The sequence below is a fragment of the Limanda limanda genome, chromosome 14 (assembly GCF_963576545.1).
Source record: "Limanda limanda chromosome 14, fLimLim1.1, whole genome shotgun sequence".
Lineage (NCBI taxonomy): Eukaryota > Metazoa > Chordata > Actinopteri > Pleuronectiformes > Pleuronectidae > Limanda > Limanda limanda.
In genome coordinates this window covers 13,442,480-13,459,102 of record NC_083649.1, presented here as the reverse complement: position 1 = coordinate 13,459,102, position 16,623 = coordinate 13,442,480, and the positions used below count along the sequence as shown (strand labels likewise).

The 16,623-nt window shown below is 43.6% G+C and overlaps 3 protein-coding genes across 3 annotated transcripts in view; 2 read left to right on the top strand and 1 right to left on the bottom strand.

Moving 5' to 3' along the window:
- Window positions 1-2,726, bottom strand: part of ppm1e (protein phosphatase, Mg2+/Mn2+ dependent, 1E) — a 31,819-nt gene extending 29,093 nt beyond the window's left edge. Inside the window, exon 1 of the mRNA XM_061085301.1 lies at window positions 2,545-2,726. Within this exon, the coding sequence (XP_060941284.1) occupies window positions 2,545-2,726 (182 nt within the window). The remainder of the gene's footprint in view (window positions 1-2,544) is intronic.
- A 1,629-nt stretch (window positions 2,727-4,355) lies between these two features.
- On the top strand, window positions 4,356-11,117 carry smg8 (SMG8 nonsense mediated mRNA decay factor). The gene is made up of 5 exons (XM_061086588.1): window positions 4,356-4,979; window positions 5,290-6,196; window positions 6,489-6,634; window positions 7,596-8,486; window positions 9,517-11,117. The coding sequence occupies exons 1-5, from the start codon at window positions 4,356-4,358 to the stop codon at window positions 9,727-9,729; spliced, it is 2,781 nt and encodes a 926-aa protein (XP_060942571.1). The 3' UTR covers window positions 9,730-11,117.
- Window positions 11,118-14,942: 3,825 nt separating this feature from the next.
- kcnj15 (potassium inwardly rectifying channel subfamily J member 15) lies at window positions 14,943-15,965 on the top strand. Its single transcript, XM_061086589.1, has one exon. It carries the CDS (start codon window positions 14,943-14,945, stop codon window positions 15,963-15,965), a length of 1,023 nt encoding a protein of 340 aa, XP_060942572.1.
- The last annotated feature ends 658 nt before the right edge of the window (window positions 15,966-16,623 follow it).

Here is a 16,623-nt window from a genome sequence, read left to right as displayed (position 1 = left end):
AGTTGATACCTGATCTGAGTTCCCAGTTTCTCTTCTACCAGACAACGAGACTGCATGTTCGACTCCATTATTTAAATACTGAAGCAGCTCATAAGCAACAAACCTCACACACACACAAATGTGTGAGATCAGCTGATGAGTTGTGTAAGAGATGTTTGTCATTGCGTTTGTCCATTAAATATTACAGTCAGGTTAACAACAGGAAATGTTCCCACAAGTCCTCTACATTAAACAGCAAAAATGCATTATTGGTATTACCCTTTATGTATAGCCTAGAAGTGGTTTGTGATTTGACGCGACAATCAGACAATAAAGAAGATGCAGAAAGATGCCCATTCCCATGATGATTCTCTGTAGGTAACAATTAAAAGCAATGGGGCAGGACCAGTGGGCGATGTCATCCATGGCTGACATGATGTGAGCCCAGCATCGTGACTGCTGCCACCCACACACAAGCACACACAAGCACAGCTATCGTTGATATGACTTTGCATCGACTTCCATTTGTTGAGGACGACCTATCCAAAACCCTCAGACCTCAGAAATGCCATTTTACCTCATCAGGACCTTGGTCCCGATAAGGTCAGTGTTTATACAGGAAGAGGTCCTAACAAAAAAAAGTACAGAAACTAACACACCTTTGCTCATAACAAACAAGAGGCAGGTACACTACAGATTTGTCATATAAGACCTTTATGAACATTTACACTTTTGGCCATTTGCTCAACAAATTAATCTGAACAACAGACTGAGAGTATTCATGTACGTTTAAACTCTAAAACGGTCTCCTAGGATGAACTGTCACACGGTGATGAGCCAACAAGTGATTCATCTACTTCAACAAGTCAAATAAGTCACTACCTCGGCCAGAAAAAGAGAGACAGAGGGATGTGATACAAAGCAGGCTGAGGCTATTTTAGTACATTTGGCCGTTTCACAAAGCCAGACTGGACCGATTCCATTTAATTGACTGGGGTAACTCTGGCTTTCAGCATCATAAGGAGGACATTAGGAATCACACACCAATTTGTAGAGATGTCCACTAAAATCTTGCAACAACCAGTTGTCATGCCATCACATGTTTGTGGATTGAAGACATGGAGTTGGATTCCACCTCCCCAATGATATAGATCTTATCATCTGTGGCTTTGTATCAAAAGACAAGTTTTTTAACTAAATAGCGAACTACTCCTTAAACCTAAAATATTATTTATTTATTCTATTTGAAAAAATCCTCACTCAAATGAATATTTTGACATTTTGGGAAATATTTTCAGTTTCTTTCCTAGAGTCTTTTCCAAGAGTTATATGAATTTAAATATAGAACTAAACTCTTCCTTTCAGCTATACAGTATGAGACTGGCTCGAGTCTGTGGTCCTATACCTGCCACCGACACATGTGCTCTCCATCACTGCTGGAGTGCATCCTGACCTAACACGTTAAGTGCCATATACTGTACATGTGTGCCTATCAGGTCCGGTGAAGTATTTTTCAGACGTGCATGCGAGCAGCGGTCTCCCTGCCACTCCTGTGCCCTAGATGAATCCTTCCACCCTGTTCTCCCCAGCACAGTTTCTGCACCTATTTTGGATTTAAAACCAGGCCAGGCATCAGACAGCTCAGGGCAGAGCTCTCTCTCCGCAGCTTTAGAATCAGATCTCAGTGCAAATGCGTGTGCAAAGTTTGCCCCTGCTGGATAGCTGGATTCTGAGGAATTTAATTCAGTGGCTGTCGAATTCAAATCATGCATAATGCACGATGTGAATCCTTTCTCTGTCAGATCTCTGAACATGGTTGAGAACATATCGTCCTGTGTTCTGTCTTTCCTCTGCAGTGTGTGGGATCTAGATGTAAAACATGCCCTGTGCAGGTTTGAGTCATCGTGTGATATTTATTTCCAGGTGGCAACACTTTGACAATTCAGTGCGTGTCTTGGATTTCACGGTGTACCGATCAGTCTGACGATGGAGGCTAATAACGGAACCGGGCGATGGTTATTTTTAGCTCTCTTGAAGATGCGCTCAGCAGTGATGGCGATGGCTTCCTCCCCCTCCTACACCACGATGACGTCGAGCTGTTACGCAAAACCAGGGGTTCACCTTTTGTGGATGTACAGCTCTGTCAGCGATGGCGTCAATTTATGGCAAATTAAAACATAGAGCACACACACACACACACACACACGGGAAGACTTTATAATACAATGCAGCATAACACGGCCGTGCTGTGAGAAGCAGAACTGATGCACTTTTAACTTCTGCTTTAGCTTTCATTTCCCAATTAAAGAAAAGACACTCAAACTTGGTGCTGGTCCCACCCAGCAGGGCATGAGGAAGGTACCCGGGCGGCCAAGCGAGCATCCCGGCTTATCTGACCCATCCAGGGTCGAAGCCCACTCACCTCCACACACACACACACACACACACACACACACACACCTCCATCACACACCACGACAACTTCATTGCCCTTTTTTTGGTCGATTTTACGTTAAAAACACAACAAACACAACAACATGCCGTGAGAGAAAGTGTTCACTTAACTATTTGTAGAGGTGCTGGAGACACAGGTCGAGGCATTCCCCCTCCACCTCGTCCTCAGCCACCTGGTCCGACAATGGGCGCATCGGCACCGGGTCGCTCTCCTGCAGCGGCATCCTCATCTCCCGCAGGAAGAGCTCCAGGAACCGTAGGAAGGTCTTCTCCTCTGCTGAAGAGCCGGCCATCATTTCTCATTCCTGGACAGATAGAGACAGCTCCGTCCGTCAGTATGGCTCCCACTAACTTACCCGGGCTGAGAAGACAAGAGTCGGTGCACTGACCCAGCTACTGGAGTGCCAGTGCCACACCACCACAGGGAACGGGCTCTGTACCGGGGGAGCTGGGCCGTGGGCTGCCGGTGGGTCTGGGAGCGGAGGACCGGGCTGGACGGGCAGGAGCGATGTGTCTGAGGCTTCACCGCCGAGGAGGAGCTGTCACAAGCCGGACTCGCTCCCCATTCACAGCCGAGCGGGGGCGCGCCTCGCGTTATCGGGGATTTCGCACGATCAGAGGGCAGTGACGTCGGAGAGGGCTCGGGAGCGCGCACGCAAACTCGTGTCGTCAGGCGTCCGAGACCTTCTGGAGAGGGTTTGAAGGTGGTTGCATTAATGAGTCTTTAATAGAAACCTTTTACTTGTTCGTGTCTTTCAGGAGTAACTCACATCTTTTATTTGTATTATATTATTTATATCATTGTGTAATGCTAAAGTAACTGAATGTAGAGCATGATGAGCTAAAATATGATTAATTCTTATATAACTATGGTGGCCCTGTAGTACAAATCACAGCAGACGATCACTACACACAACACATAAGAAAAGACACAACAACCAATGGCAAAAGCACAAAAGCAAAATAGAAAACACAATCACAAAACATCACAGTAAACAAGGACACATAACGACAACAGAACAGCAAATTAGAAAACACAACGAAAAAATACAATAGCAAACAAGAACACATAACGACAACAGAACAGCAAATTAGAAAACACAATGACAGAAGATAACAGCAAATAAATACACATAACAACAGCAATAACAACAACAACAAACAGCAGAAAAGAAAACACAATCACAAAAACACAACAGCAAATAAGAAAACATAACAACAACAACACAGCAAATTAGAAAACACGATGACAAATCACAAAGTACAATGAAATCCACTTCTATCAGAAAAGGTAAGTACCTGCTATCAATGAGACTCGTCCCTTGTTGGATGGGCAAACTGTCTACCTGTTGTGATTTGTTGTTGTGCTATCTTTCTTTTGCAATTGTGTTTTTGTATGTTGTGATTTGTTGTTGTGTGTTACATTTTGCTGTTGTGATTTGCACTTCAGGGACACCGTGCATTACAGTCTACAAAATATGTAAAATTAGCTCCATCGGTTACAGCTGTTAAGTGATACTTATACATGAATTGCTCAGTAAAATGAATAGTAAAAAAATACAGAATAATAAATCACATTGGTCATTCGGTTGTGAGCACTTTTAATTTTGATACTGTAAATATGCTACATTACAAAACAATACAATTTAACTTTAAAACTGGTGATACTCACCTACTCTATTTGATTTAATCGTATTATATATTTTAAAGAGTTATCTTGTTATTTTCCCTGAAATTAAAATAACTAATTGTCAAATGTAGTCGATAGAAACCCCACTGAGGGTTTACAACGTTATAATATATGGTTATAATGTAGCCAACACAGGAGCGGAACATATATGTTGCATCTACTCGGACATTTTAGCGGGACGAGCCCGGAAGTGGGTGCGTCGTTGTTTTCATTCCCCTGTCTGTTTCTCAACATGAGAGAGGCCAACATGGCTGAACCTGTGAGTGTCGGGGCTCTGCTCCAGTCAGAGCTGGTGGAGGACGTCTTGTACCGGGAGGAAGGCTTGTGTGTTGTCGGTATTTTCGGTAAAAGCAACATGCAGCTCGGGCCGCTGAAGGAGTCTCTGGTCAACAACCTGGCGGACAAACACCTGTTCGCGCTGTTCGGCGGCCCGGGGGACGGCGGCACGGCGGACAGCCACATCCAGGCCTTCTACAACCAGGAGGACCGGGTGCTGTACCTGCTGCTCTCCTCCGGCTGCGACAGCCGCCAGCTGCTGCGGGCCTGTCACACCCTCAGTGCCGGGGCCGGGCACTCCGACGCCCATGACTTCTGGAAAGGCCTGGAGAAGCAGCACTGCCTCCACCTGCTCTACATGTTCTCCGTGTGCCACGTCCTCCTGCTCGTCCATCCCAACCACACCTTCGACGTGACCTACGACCGCTTCTTCCGAGCCCTGGACGCCCTGCGGCAGAAGGTGCTGCCCATGATCAGAGCTGCCATCAAAGACTGTCCGGTGTCCAAGGAGTGGAAGCTGAACTGTCGGCCCTGCCCTCCGCGCCTGCTCTTCGTCTTCCAGATGAACGGAACCCTGAAGGTCTCCTCTCTCATTACTATGTGTGCAGCAATGCATTGCTCATATATTATCATTCTATTTTTGCCTAACAGTTCCAGTGAGAAAATGACATATTTTTAACTGCAGGTTGTTTTTGTATGTTATTTCATGTTATACTGTTTATCCAGTTCACTTTTATTTTATCCATTGTATCATTAGGAATTATTGGCATACACTGCAAACTGTAAAGTAATTAAACATTGACCTATAGGATCACTGTATGGATTCTTGTGCTGTATGTTTTCTTGTGTTTTTAGTTGAGTTTCGTTGACACATCCTTGTTTTTCCAAAGGTTTCTGCCAATGGTTCTGAGTCTGGAGGAAACCCAGACAAACCCAAAAAGCACTCCCCCAGGAGGAGGCTGCAGCATGCACTGGAGGACCAGATCTATCGCATCTTCCGTAAAAGCAGAGTCCTCACAAACCAAAGTAGCAACTGTTTGTTCACCGTGCCCGCCAACCAAGCCTTTGTGTATGTGATACCAGCCACGGACGAGGACCCCGTGGGAACATTGCTTGCTCAGCTGCGGTCAAACTGCATCTTGTGTGAGCCAGAAACCCCCCCGGTGGTGGTGAGGGGGCCGAGGCGTTATCAGCAGATGCGACGATCGGCTCGGCAGGCCAGCTTCAGCACCGACTCTGTCATCGCGCCGTTGGGCGGTCAGCTGGTGGACTGTAGCTTGAAGGAGTTCCTCTGGCAGCATGTAGAGCTCGTGCTGACCAAGAAAGGCTTCGATGACAGTGTCGGTCGCAACCCACAGCCCTCGCACTTTGAGCTGCCCACCTACTCCAAGTGGGTCCAGGTGGCCTCCAGACTCCACCATGTCCTTATTACCACCACAGAAGAAGAAATGGCTGAACTCTCTACGAAAGTGCAAAGCCAGCTGAAGGTTTTGGAGGGTTTTCTTGAAGCTGACACAAAGTTTTCGGAGATCAGGTGTCAGAAAGCCCTGCCACTGGCTCACAGCGCTTACCAGTCCAACCTTCCCCATAATTACACCACTACAGTGCACAAGAACCAGCTGGCACTGGCTCTGCGGGTGTACAGCCAGCACGCTCGCGGCGTGGCGTTTCAGCGCTACGCTCTGCAGCTTCATGAGGACTGCTACAAGTTCTGGAGCAACGGCCACCAGCTGTGTGAGGAGCGAAGCCTGACTGACCAGCACTGTGTTCACAAGTTCCACCTGCTGCCTCAGCCAGGTGAACATGCCCCTCTACTTTTCTTCCCACTGCTACACAGCACTGCAGCTAACGAGGTCTGAGACTGGTAATATACAGGATGTATAATAGAATAACTTATTTATCTGCACACTGGGATCTCCAATGTAGTTTATACTAACAGTCAACTTCTTCCAACAAACATTGCACTGAAACCATAGATAAATAGTTGAACCATTCACAAAAATATATGTTTTTTATTTGTAAATGTACAGGCATGCATTTATATACAAACCAATATCAGATGCCTGAAATCAAATATTTATTTCTACAGGAGAGAAACCGGATATAGATCGCAACCCCCCCATACTGAACCACAACAGCAGGGGGCGCTCCACCAGCTCCTGCAACTGTGGCAGGAAACAGGCTCCTCGTGAGGATCCGTTTGACGTCCAGGGTGCCAATTATGACTTCTTCCAGGTGAGGATTCACACTGTGCTCTCTGAGGGTCTGAGGGCCACGGCCGAGCAGCTTCTCTCAGCTGGTTGTCACATTTCACACTCTCATGGTGCTAATACTGTGGTGTTTTTGTCACTGCGCCTCCTGGAGAAGTTGTCAGTAAACAAATTGACTCGATGAAATATTTCATTGTTAATGGCCCTCTTTTCTTTGTCTGCAAAGAGCGTGTTCATTTCAGAGTTTATACTTAATTCTATTGATGAATATGAGATAAGAAAATCCTTTTTTAGTCCTACAATCCTTGGAAATTTTCTGTTTTCATAAACATACAATGTTTATGTAAACAAGATTGAGAGATAGCTTCACATTCTTTTGATTTTTATCATTGTTATCATTTCTTCTATTTTTGTTGTCACAAAAAGATCCTGTATGAAATTATATCAGTTTGATGGGGGACAGTCTTTGTTTTGTGCAAAACTGTTATTTCCTCAGTTGAGCTGTAGTTAATATTTGGCTTCATCCGTTTACCAAATAATTCAGTTGTAGTTCTTTTAGTGTCCATTTCTCTTTTTGTTTCAACATAGAGTTGTTGTTGCTGAGCCAAATGAAAAAACTTTGTGGAAGGAGAAGACTGTACCATTTGGAGATACCCTCTTCATTTGTCTTACTTAGTGTGACAACGCCTATTGAATTCTTAAACAGAAACAGGCCTGTGCATTTGTTTGCAGTCACTTGTATTGTAATTGATTTAAGAAGGGATCTCTCTGTGGCCAGTGCAGACGGTGATTAACTGAGACCAAGAATGTTTCAAATGTAAAGATGTAAGATTTCAAAAAAGTGAAACTTTCCTCTAAAGCGATAGTTACCTTATAAACAGTTGACAGATTTCTAGTAGAGTAGATATTAGATATCAAATATTTGTTTTTTGTTTTTTGTCACATATTTGTTACTCATATTCTCTAACTCCGCTCTTCCTGAATAGATTCTGGAGGAGAAATGTTGTGGCAAGCTGGAGAGGATCGAGTTTCCAGTATTCCAGCCCAGCACTCCTGACCCAGCCCCAGCCCCGAACCAGACTCAGCCACCGCCAAGTGAGCCCTCGGAGTCTGGTGAGGCTGAGAAGGTGAAGGAGCAGGAGCCGAGCACTACACAGAGTCACACGCCCGCAGACACCAGCCTCAGCCTGGCCCTCAGTCTCGGACAGTCCTCGGACAGTCTGGGTACCTATGGTGAAGGAGACGGAACCGAAACCCAAGCTCAGCCGAAGAGGCCGAGCCTGGTAGACCGACAGCCCTCCACTGTGGAGTACCTCCCTGGCATGATGCACTCGGGCTGCTCGAAGGGTCTGCTCCCCAAGTTCTCCAGCTGGTCCCTGGTCAAACTGGGAACGGCAAAGTCCTACAACTGCCACACGGGTCTGGAACAGCCAGGCTTCCTCCCCGGCTCCTCCTTCCTCTTGCCGTGGGACTTGGTCATTCGCTCCCGGTCAGAGGAGGATACGGGACTGACGGAGACTTTGGATGGAGGCACCTCTTCGTGGCCAGCCCCTAACAAGAACCTGGTGGGAAAGCGAGGGAGCACTGGAGGCCTGGGTAGGAGTCGCAGGAGGGATGATATGGCTCGAGCCTTTGTGGGGTTTGAGTATGAAGACAGCAGGGGAAGACGCTTCATTAGCTCCGGGCCTGATAAGATAGTAAAGGTGCTGGGGCCAGGGGGCGCCAAAGATCCCGCCACCAGGGTGCTCAACACAGACATGCCGTTGTACATCCCTTCGCCTTCCCAGGGCCGCGGTCTGAAGTCTCACTATGCCCAGCTGGCTCGCCTTTTTATTGTGGTGCCTGATGCTCCGCTGGAGGTTACACTCAACCCACAGGTAAACAACCAAACACACAAGTCCAGCTCCGAGCATCTCTTTAAGCCTTTAGGTACAACTCTGGGCCTCAGTTTGACCTCTCTGATCTTTGTGCTTTGTGCTTTTGGAGTCATTTTAAGTGGGCGCCCATTTCTATGGAGACTAGCCACAGTAAAACAAATCGTCCCTATTTATAGACATTTTCAAACTGTGGACATGAATATCTAAACTCTTTGAGAGGACTTAGTGACCCTCCCCAGCTTCCTGCAAATCCACACCTCCTCTGAGATCTGTTTTCATGTGTTGTGCTTCTTGTGAAAAGCAAAATCCAAATGTTTCTGTGTTGTTGTTGTTTGTATTTAAGTCAGCGCAGCTCTATCCCAAACCTCTAATCTGCTTTCATTGATCTAACTCCAGTTTTGCAAACCTCCAACTCAAATTTGCTGTGGTTCATGTCATTAGCCTCAGGCTTCACATACTTTCTCCAACCTACACTGTGAATGTTTGAACAATGTGTTCACTGTGGACAAGAACAAAAGAATGAAAATCCGATTACATTTCGAGACAAAAATAACACACATACTTTTTCCTACATCTGCCAAGAAGGTTATGTTTGTTTGTTTATTAGCAGGATTTAGCAAAACTACTAGATGGATTACTTCAAAACTTGATGGAAGGATTTGCTATGGGTTAGCAAATAATCAATTAAATTTTGGAGTGGATACAAGAATTCTTTTCATTTGAGAGATGGGATATTTTTCAACATTTTGTCCCTTACAGATAATTCATGATTCTTGATGAAAAAAATCTGGTATATTTCGGGGACTGAATATACCTGATTTACCAGAGTGTGTTTGGTGCATTTTAGATAAAAATAAAAAGCTGGCTCTAATGAATTTAAATGTGGTTTCTCAAGGTTAGTAATATCTGAGCTCCCTGTGAGGCTAGACTCATTCATATATCTGGTAGTAAAATAAAAATTGTATGTTTTGTTTCAACAGATTTGCTTTAATGTAACTGTCACATTAACCTTATATAATTGTGTTTTCAGGTACAGCCCAGTCTCCCTCCCGGCCCAGTTTTCCATCCAGAGCAGACGGAGATAGTGTTGCCCTCCGACAGTCTTTGGGTGCTGCGGTTCCCATTTTCCTACGCAACAGACCACGGCCCCTGCTACCCACCCAAAGAGAACCAGCCTCTCAACAACTACAAGGTGCTGCGAGGCATCCTGAAGGCCACCACTGCTAACCCGCCACCACAGTAACCTGAAAGACTTCACCTCTCTGGACCCCGTCTTCATTCATTTACACCTGCTCACTAGGGGTGTGCGATATATATCGTCTACGATAATAGTCAGTGAATCATTGTCGGAAAAAGAGAATGAGAAGAGAATAGAGAGAAAACAGAGACTTGACTGAGCGACACTGGCATCTCTGACTTGCTACAGTTTACAAATGTATTTGTTTGTCGCCACAATATCAACACTGATCATCACGTAATGATCGATTCTTTTATTATTGAGTAACATTTTTCTTCGTAGCAGCGCATTCATAAGCTGCTCACTCGCTTTTGTCCTCTCTCTCACACACACACACACAAACACACTCTCTCTCACACAAACAGTGTGATCGGGCACATGTGTAAACTCAGTCTGGGTAAAAACAACAGACTTTATGATCTTATTAAATGTCAGGAGGAGGTGGCGGGGAGCGCTCCTTATGGTTAACGCAGTCGGCGCAGCACATAACGCGAATTATAGAGACACAGACACAGAGGAGCAATAAATTATTGACAGAATCGCTAAAGATTGCAAAAAATTCATTTTCACAGTCCAAACATGTAAAAAAAGACTCACATTAAAACTGTAAGTGGTCTTACTGCAGCTGTGCGTGGCAGGTGTCTGCCCCGGACTTGGTGGCACTGTGACCCGGCTGTGGGGCTGTGTGTGTGGTCTCTGTGTCACATTAGCCAGGGACTGTTGTATGTTTATTTATTGGACAAGACATATGATCATCACGATATTGACCAACATTATCAATATCACATGTTTTCCTATTATCGCACACCCCTGCTGCTCACACAGGTTGAGATATTTTAATAATAATTGCATCGTCTCCCTGCCCGTTGCAGGGTCAGCTGGTGACATCCCCTGGTGAGATCTTCTGTTTTGCTCCATCATTAGATAAACATCTCCCCAAAGGGTCTCATAAACTTATTTTTGTATTCTCATTAAATGAGATGTGATTGTTCACAGCCTCCACAGAATTGACCGTATTGATTTTGAGAACCTCATGACCAACAGTTTTACTGAACCCTTGGCACTTAGGAACAATCATGACCATGTCATTATTCTAATTCTTTCTCTTGGGTCCAATTTGAGTTTTTGTAAACCAGTAACTTGTGTCTTGTGTCACAGAACTTTGCATATTTCGCAGTTTACAGAGTCGGGGCTGATGAACCGTGGTCAGCAGCAGAAAACTGAGAAGCCATTAAGGCTGAGGCTGAAGTGCTTTCTGCTTCATGTGCAGTATCTGAATAGTTCCACAACGCAAAAATTGCGACATTTATGACTATTCACATACCAGATTACTGGTTACTGGAGTGGAACATGTCATTTTTTTTTTTGTAAATAAAAATAACGAGGTCAATCTGTGTTTTGCGTTTGTTTGGTTTTGAATAGATTCCCACGAACCTGTTGTGTCGGGGGGAAAACCTTATAAATTTTGGTGCGGAGCCAGGAATGTTTTTTTTCAACATTTTAATTTGTTTCTCAGAGAATAATTTATGGGTCTTGATTAAAAACAACAGGCTTGTTTTGGGGACTGATATTAATGAGTCGGTGCAGATAATAATTTGGAATGTGGTTTTATAAGGGGACTGTTGGACCTTGGCGTAGATAAATGCTCTGTTACATTGTTATGTGATATCTTCTCAGTGATGTTGAGGTAAACACTCATATGAACAAAGTATAAACTCTCGCTCTAATTTGTAATACTTTGACAAAATCATTTGTATTGACTCAAATGAGGTAATAAAACCACACACTTGGATCAATACTCAAAGTGAATAAATATCGGCCTAAAATAGAAAGAGGCCTGCATTCAGCGTTTTGTTCACTAGGTGGGGTTGGGCTCCTTCATCATGGTTATGTCTACTCCTCTTCCCTTGATGGAGACAAATGACCCTTTTAAATCTAAAGAGCGAGGCCTCACAACAGAGAGATGGGTCATGAGGGACTTCTGTATTATCTTTCAGTCCACATGAGAAAATGACGGATAACATGTTGTGCAGTTCAGTACAATTGTTTGTCACATAATCCCAAAGACGTTTTCTGTATAATCCCTGAGTTGGCTTGAAAATGTGTTGACTTGAAAACAGTTAATTATTAGGTTTCATACTAATGCGACAAGAGTCTTTTGAAATACCTTCAGCAGGCTCACTCCAGAGACACTAAAGATATTATGCAACTGTTCTCACAGGCTGAGTAACACTAACAGTGACCAGTAAACTGAACCTTGTGTAATATCTGTGGCCATAAAAACTGCTGAAAAGAAATGATTAGAGTTAACATCCACTACTGTCGTCTTTCTCTTGTTCTTTCAGTATTAGAAGACAATTTATTGATGAAATAACCACTAAATAAACAAGTTCAGGTTGTATAGTCAATGTTTTCTTGGCTAGTACCTTTATTTCACACACCAGGCAGCAAAATTACCCCTCTGTCAGATATCTTGCAGGGGTTAATATAATTAGAGAAAGTAGGAAGTTCATCCATCTTTTTAAAACTCTCCTTCCCTTGTTCCGTCTTTCAGGCATGATGTGAATGGAGGGTAACGTTTTCCTTCTGTCTCTCAGTGTCATCCGCTTTTTGCTGTTATTGTAAACAGTTTTTCTTAATTTTCATAACAAGAAGGAACAAGGAAATCAACTGGTAATCTTATACAATAATAACACACACACATACACACACACACACACACACACACCAGCCTTCAGGAATGTGGGTAATAACAATAAGGTTAATAATAAATCTAAGGTGCGTGATTCAAGGTCATAGAGTCTAACGAGCAGTGGTGGAAACATTGAACGTCTGTTGTGTTATAACAGTTAAATAGTTTAAATGCATCACTCTATCTTCTCTCTGCACCTTGATTATTCTTATTTGGAATATTCACATTAATTCACTCTTCAGTTGATCTTTACAATATGATCTGCTCCCAGCTTATTTCTTAGCCCCCTCATTGGTCAGGAAATTTGAGAATGAGGCCAAAATCCAGCTTTTAATGTCTTTGTGACTTGAAACTGAAACATCAAGACCAAATACAAAGGTTTAGCTCTGTGGCAGGATCAGCTAAATAATCTGACAATGATCACGAGAAACAACCTACTCTTCCAGCTCTTCAGCTCCTACCTATTTAATCGTATACATATTCAACAAATAGACTGAAACATCCGATAAACATCTATATATACACACACACACACAAACACACACACACACATTTCTTCTTAGTCAGACCACCATTTATTTGTAGTGACACCAAAGAAAATGACCCTAGAAAAAAAAAATGCCCTTCAGCCAAGTGTTGGGCAGCGGCAGCAGTAAATCTGGGTATGTGTGTCAAACAGCAACAACCATAAAAGGAGCATAACAAACTTCCAAGTGTTCGGTTTGTTGCTCCTACCTGTGCACAGGTGGAGGAGGCGGAGGAATAAAAGCCAGCCCCCATGTGGATCAGAGTTTACAGCTCGGCTTTGTGTCTCATCTCTGTTTTACCACTGTGCCAAAGTTCACATTCACAACCCGGGACAATAGGAGAAAGAAGACACTGAACTCAATGTTCTGTGGCAGCTTCGTCTTACAGATGAATCGAGTGTGACCCTGAGACAACTGAACGCAGACACCTGCTACTTTACAGACAGCACGACGGGATGTGAGTATAATACGCGTCAGATTTATCCAGTGTTCAATGATTATTTTAAGTTGCAGAAGTTGTCTGGCAGGCTCGTGAAATGGTTTACTACAAGGTTAACTTTCAACTTAGCAGTAATGGCACAATGCTGCGCAGACACGGTTATTTTTTTCCGTATATATAATTTGGTGAAATATTCTGTTCATGAAATCTGTATATTCTGAATCATCATTTGATATTTAGTTGTGTTCAACACTCAGAGGACAAATCATGAGCAACTTTAAAGGAACATACCAGTTTCCATGTTTTAAACTTATGGGAACAATTGAGAACAAATAAACTAACATTTATTAAGTGCTTTTATTCTACAGGACCATTTCCATTCAGTGAAAATTTGCAATTGTCCTCTGGTTGTTTTTCAAATTCAACGTACTATTTTTTTTAGTCTTTAATAATCTCTCGTACTAACATTTCAGGACCTCTAAAAAAAAAAACATACTTTGATTACTGATGGTATTTTTTTCAATAACAAGTATCAAGGACTGTACAAACATTAGTTTTAAGGGAGGTAGGTTTCAGAAAGGGTTGTGGTTCAGGGCAGAGCAGGGGAGGGTTTTTGGAGTTTTCAGTACCCCAGGTCTATATACAGTATATACACATGACGAAGGTGAGCCCCGCCCATTGCCTAACATCAGCTGGGATAAGGAAAAGAAGAAAATGGTGGAAGATGAAAATCCAAAAGAAAAAAGCTGTTTTTCAACAACATGTAAAGTGTTAAGTACAGGTGCTGGTCGGTTGACTTTTTTAGCCAGGACACAAACAAGAGTGTTATTGATCTTCTCCTCTAACTTTCAGCAAGAAGTTTGTTTCCAATAGTGATGAGCTGTTCCTTAAAGTTTACAGCTCAAGACATGAGTAGTTTGATTGACAGGTCCACAGAGCAGCTGCTCCCGTTGAGCTTCTCAGTGGACAAGAGATGAGACTGTATTTTCATCTCTATTGTGTCGGCTGATGCTCTGGAGGTAGAGAGGGTCGGACGTAGTGAGGAAGTTTTACATTCAAGTATTCACAGTGCGGCCTGTGGTTTATCCAGAGTAACCATGACACTGCAACTGGAAAGACAAGTTAAACGCCAGGGCCACATATTCAATTTCATCCACCTCCATTGTACTGAGGGCATAGGCCGAAATGTTAGGTCTGTTCAGACTGCCCGCTTAATCCATGCTTTGGTATTTCCAGATTGTATCCAGATTGATTCAAAAAAGTCGGAAGGGTAAAAGGGTGACCTGTGATCAGAGCCAAGCCACATTCAGAAATGGTTTAAATGTGATTCTCATTGAGAAACAAATGAACAAAACTATGAAAAAAACCTGGGTTTAGTAACTATATTATTCTTTAAATTACTTTTGAAATCTGTAAATAAATATAGCTGGAATATTTTATGTAGAAATAATGAGGCTATAGTTGAAATAATATGTTTTCTGCTCTTTTGTAAGTCCTTCCCTTGGCGATGCGACAATAAATCCTCAGACGACACCATCACTTTGAATCAACCCAGAGCAACATGAACCACAGGACAGCAGCGGTCCAGCGGAGGATTGTGGACAAGGACGGCCACAATAATGTGCGGATTGACAATGTGGAGGGCATGGTCAAGCTTTACCTGCACGACATCTGGACCACGGTGGTGGACATGAAGTGGCGCTACAAAATCACTCTGTTTGCCTCCACCTTCGTCATTACTTGGTTCATCTTTGGGGTCATCTTCTATTTCATTGGAATGGGCAACGGAGACCTGGAGGGGAATTTACCATCCAACCACACGGCCTGTGTGGTGATGGTGCAGACGCTGACCGGAGCCTTCCTCTTCTCGCTGGAATCACAGACCACCATCGGCTATGGTTATCGTTTCATCTCGGAGGAATGTCCCCTGGCCATCTTCACTCTGGTGGCTCAGCTCGTCATCACCGGCCTGGCGGAGATCTTCGTCACAGGCGCCTTTCTGGCCAAACTGGCTCGGCCTAAGAAGCGAGCAGAGACCATCAAGTTCAGCCAGTTGGCGGTGATCTGCCAGCACCAAGGAAAGCTGTGTCTGATGGTGAGAGTGGCCAACATGAGGAAGAGCCTCCTGATCCAGTGTCAGCTGACAGGAAAGCTCCTCCACTCAAATGTGACAGAGGAAGGTGAGAAGACTCAGGTCTACCAGACCGCTGTTGACTTCAAAATGGACTCCAGTGGGGAGTGCCCTTTCCTCATCCTCCCTCTTACTTTCTACCACATTCTGGACGAGCGCAGTCCGTTGGCAGGACTGAACGCAGAAAACCTCCACACGCGAGTGTTTGAGCTGCTGGTCACCCTCAATGCCACGATGGAGTCGACGGCAGCCACGTGTCAGAGCCGCACCTCCTACATTCCCCAGGAGATCCTCTGGGGCTACGAGTTCAAGCCGGTGCTGTTCGGCACCACAGGCGGGCGCTACGTGGCAGATTTCAACTTTTTTGACAAGGTACAAGCGAGCAATGACCCAGCCTTCCTCAAAAGCAACTCAGAGAAGCTGAAGCTCGAGGAGGACTATAAAAAAGAATAGAGGATGGATGGTGGATGAAGAGGAAAAATGTGTTACATCATATATAAACTGATTAAGCCTTTTACTTGTAACGATACTATAACTCTCTTGAAATGAAATAATTAGGTTATTTTGTAAATAAATGTTTCTTCATTCAGGAAAAAAATAAATGTGTCATGTTCATTTAAACAGAATTAAATGTATTTTAGTGCATGTTGGGATACACTCCAGTCAGAAATCATCCTGTGAAGAAACAATGAATAAGAGAACAAAAAGTACAATTTTCAGATATTCCACTTTATACAGCTTTCTCCTTGCACTTGCTAATATAGTTACAAGTACGACAGAATGTTTTTCATACAAAAAATACATGTTTTCTTACTCTAAAATGTAATTTGTTATAGACTCAAGAGTCCAACAGCATAATGCTCAAAGTAGCTTGACCTGAGTGATCACAACAGTAAAATGGTACTTTTACCTTAATGCAACTGTAATAGTGTTTGAGTTTTGTTATGTAATCTGCATAAGAGTAAGTTTACTTTTCATACTTTATATACATTGAGTTGATGTTTACTCAATAAAGGTGTCCTGTGATCCTGATGCTAACACGAGTAATGGATCCCTCACTGGAAAGGAGTAGAGCCATTTAGAGGACTCTCTCATTCTGCTTCAGCTGAAA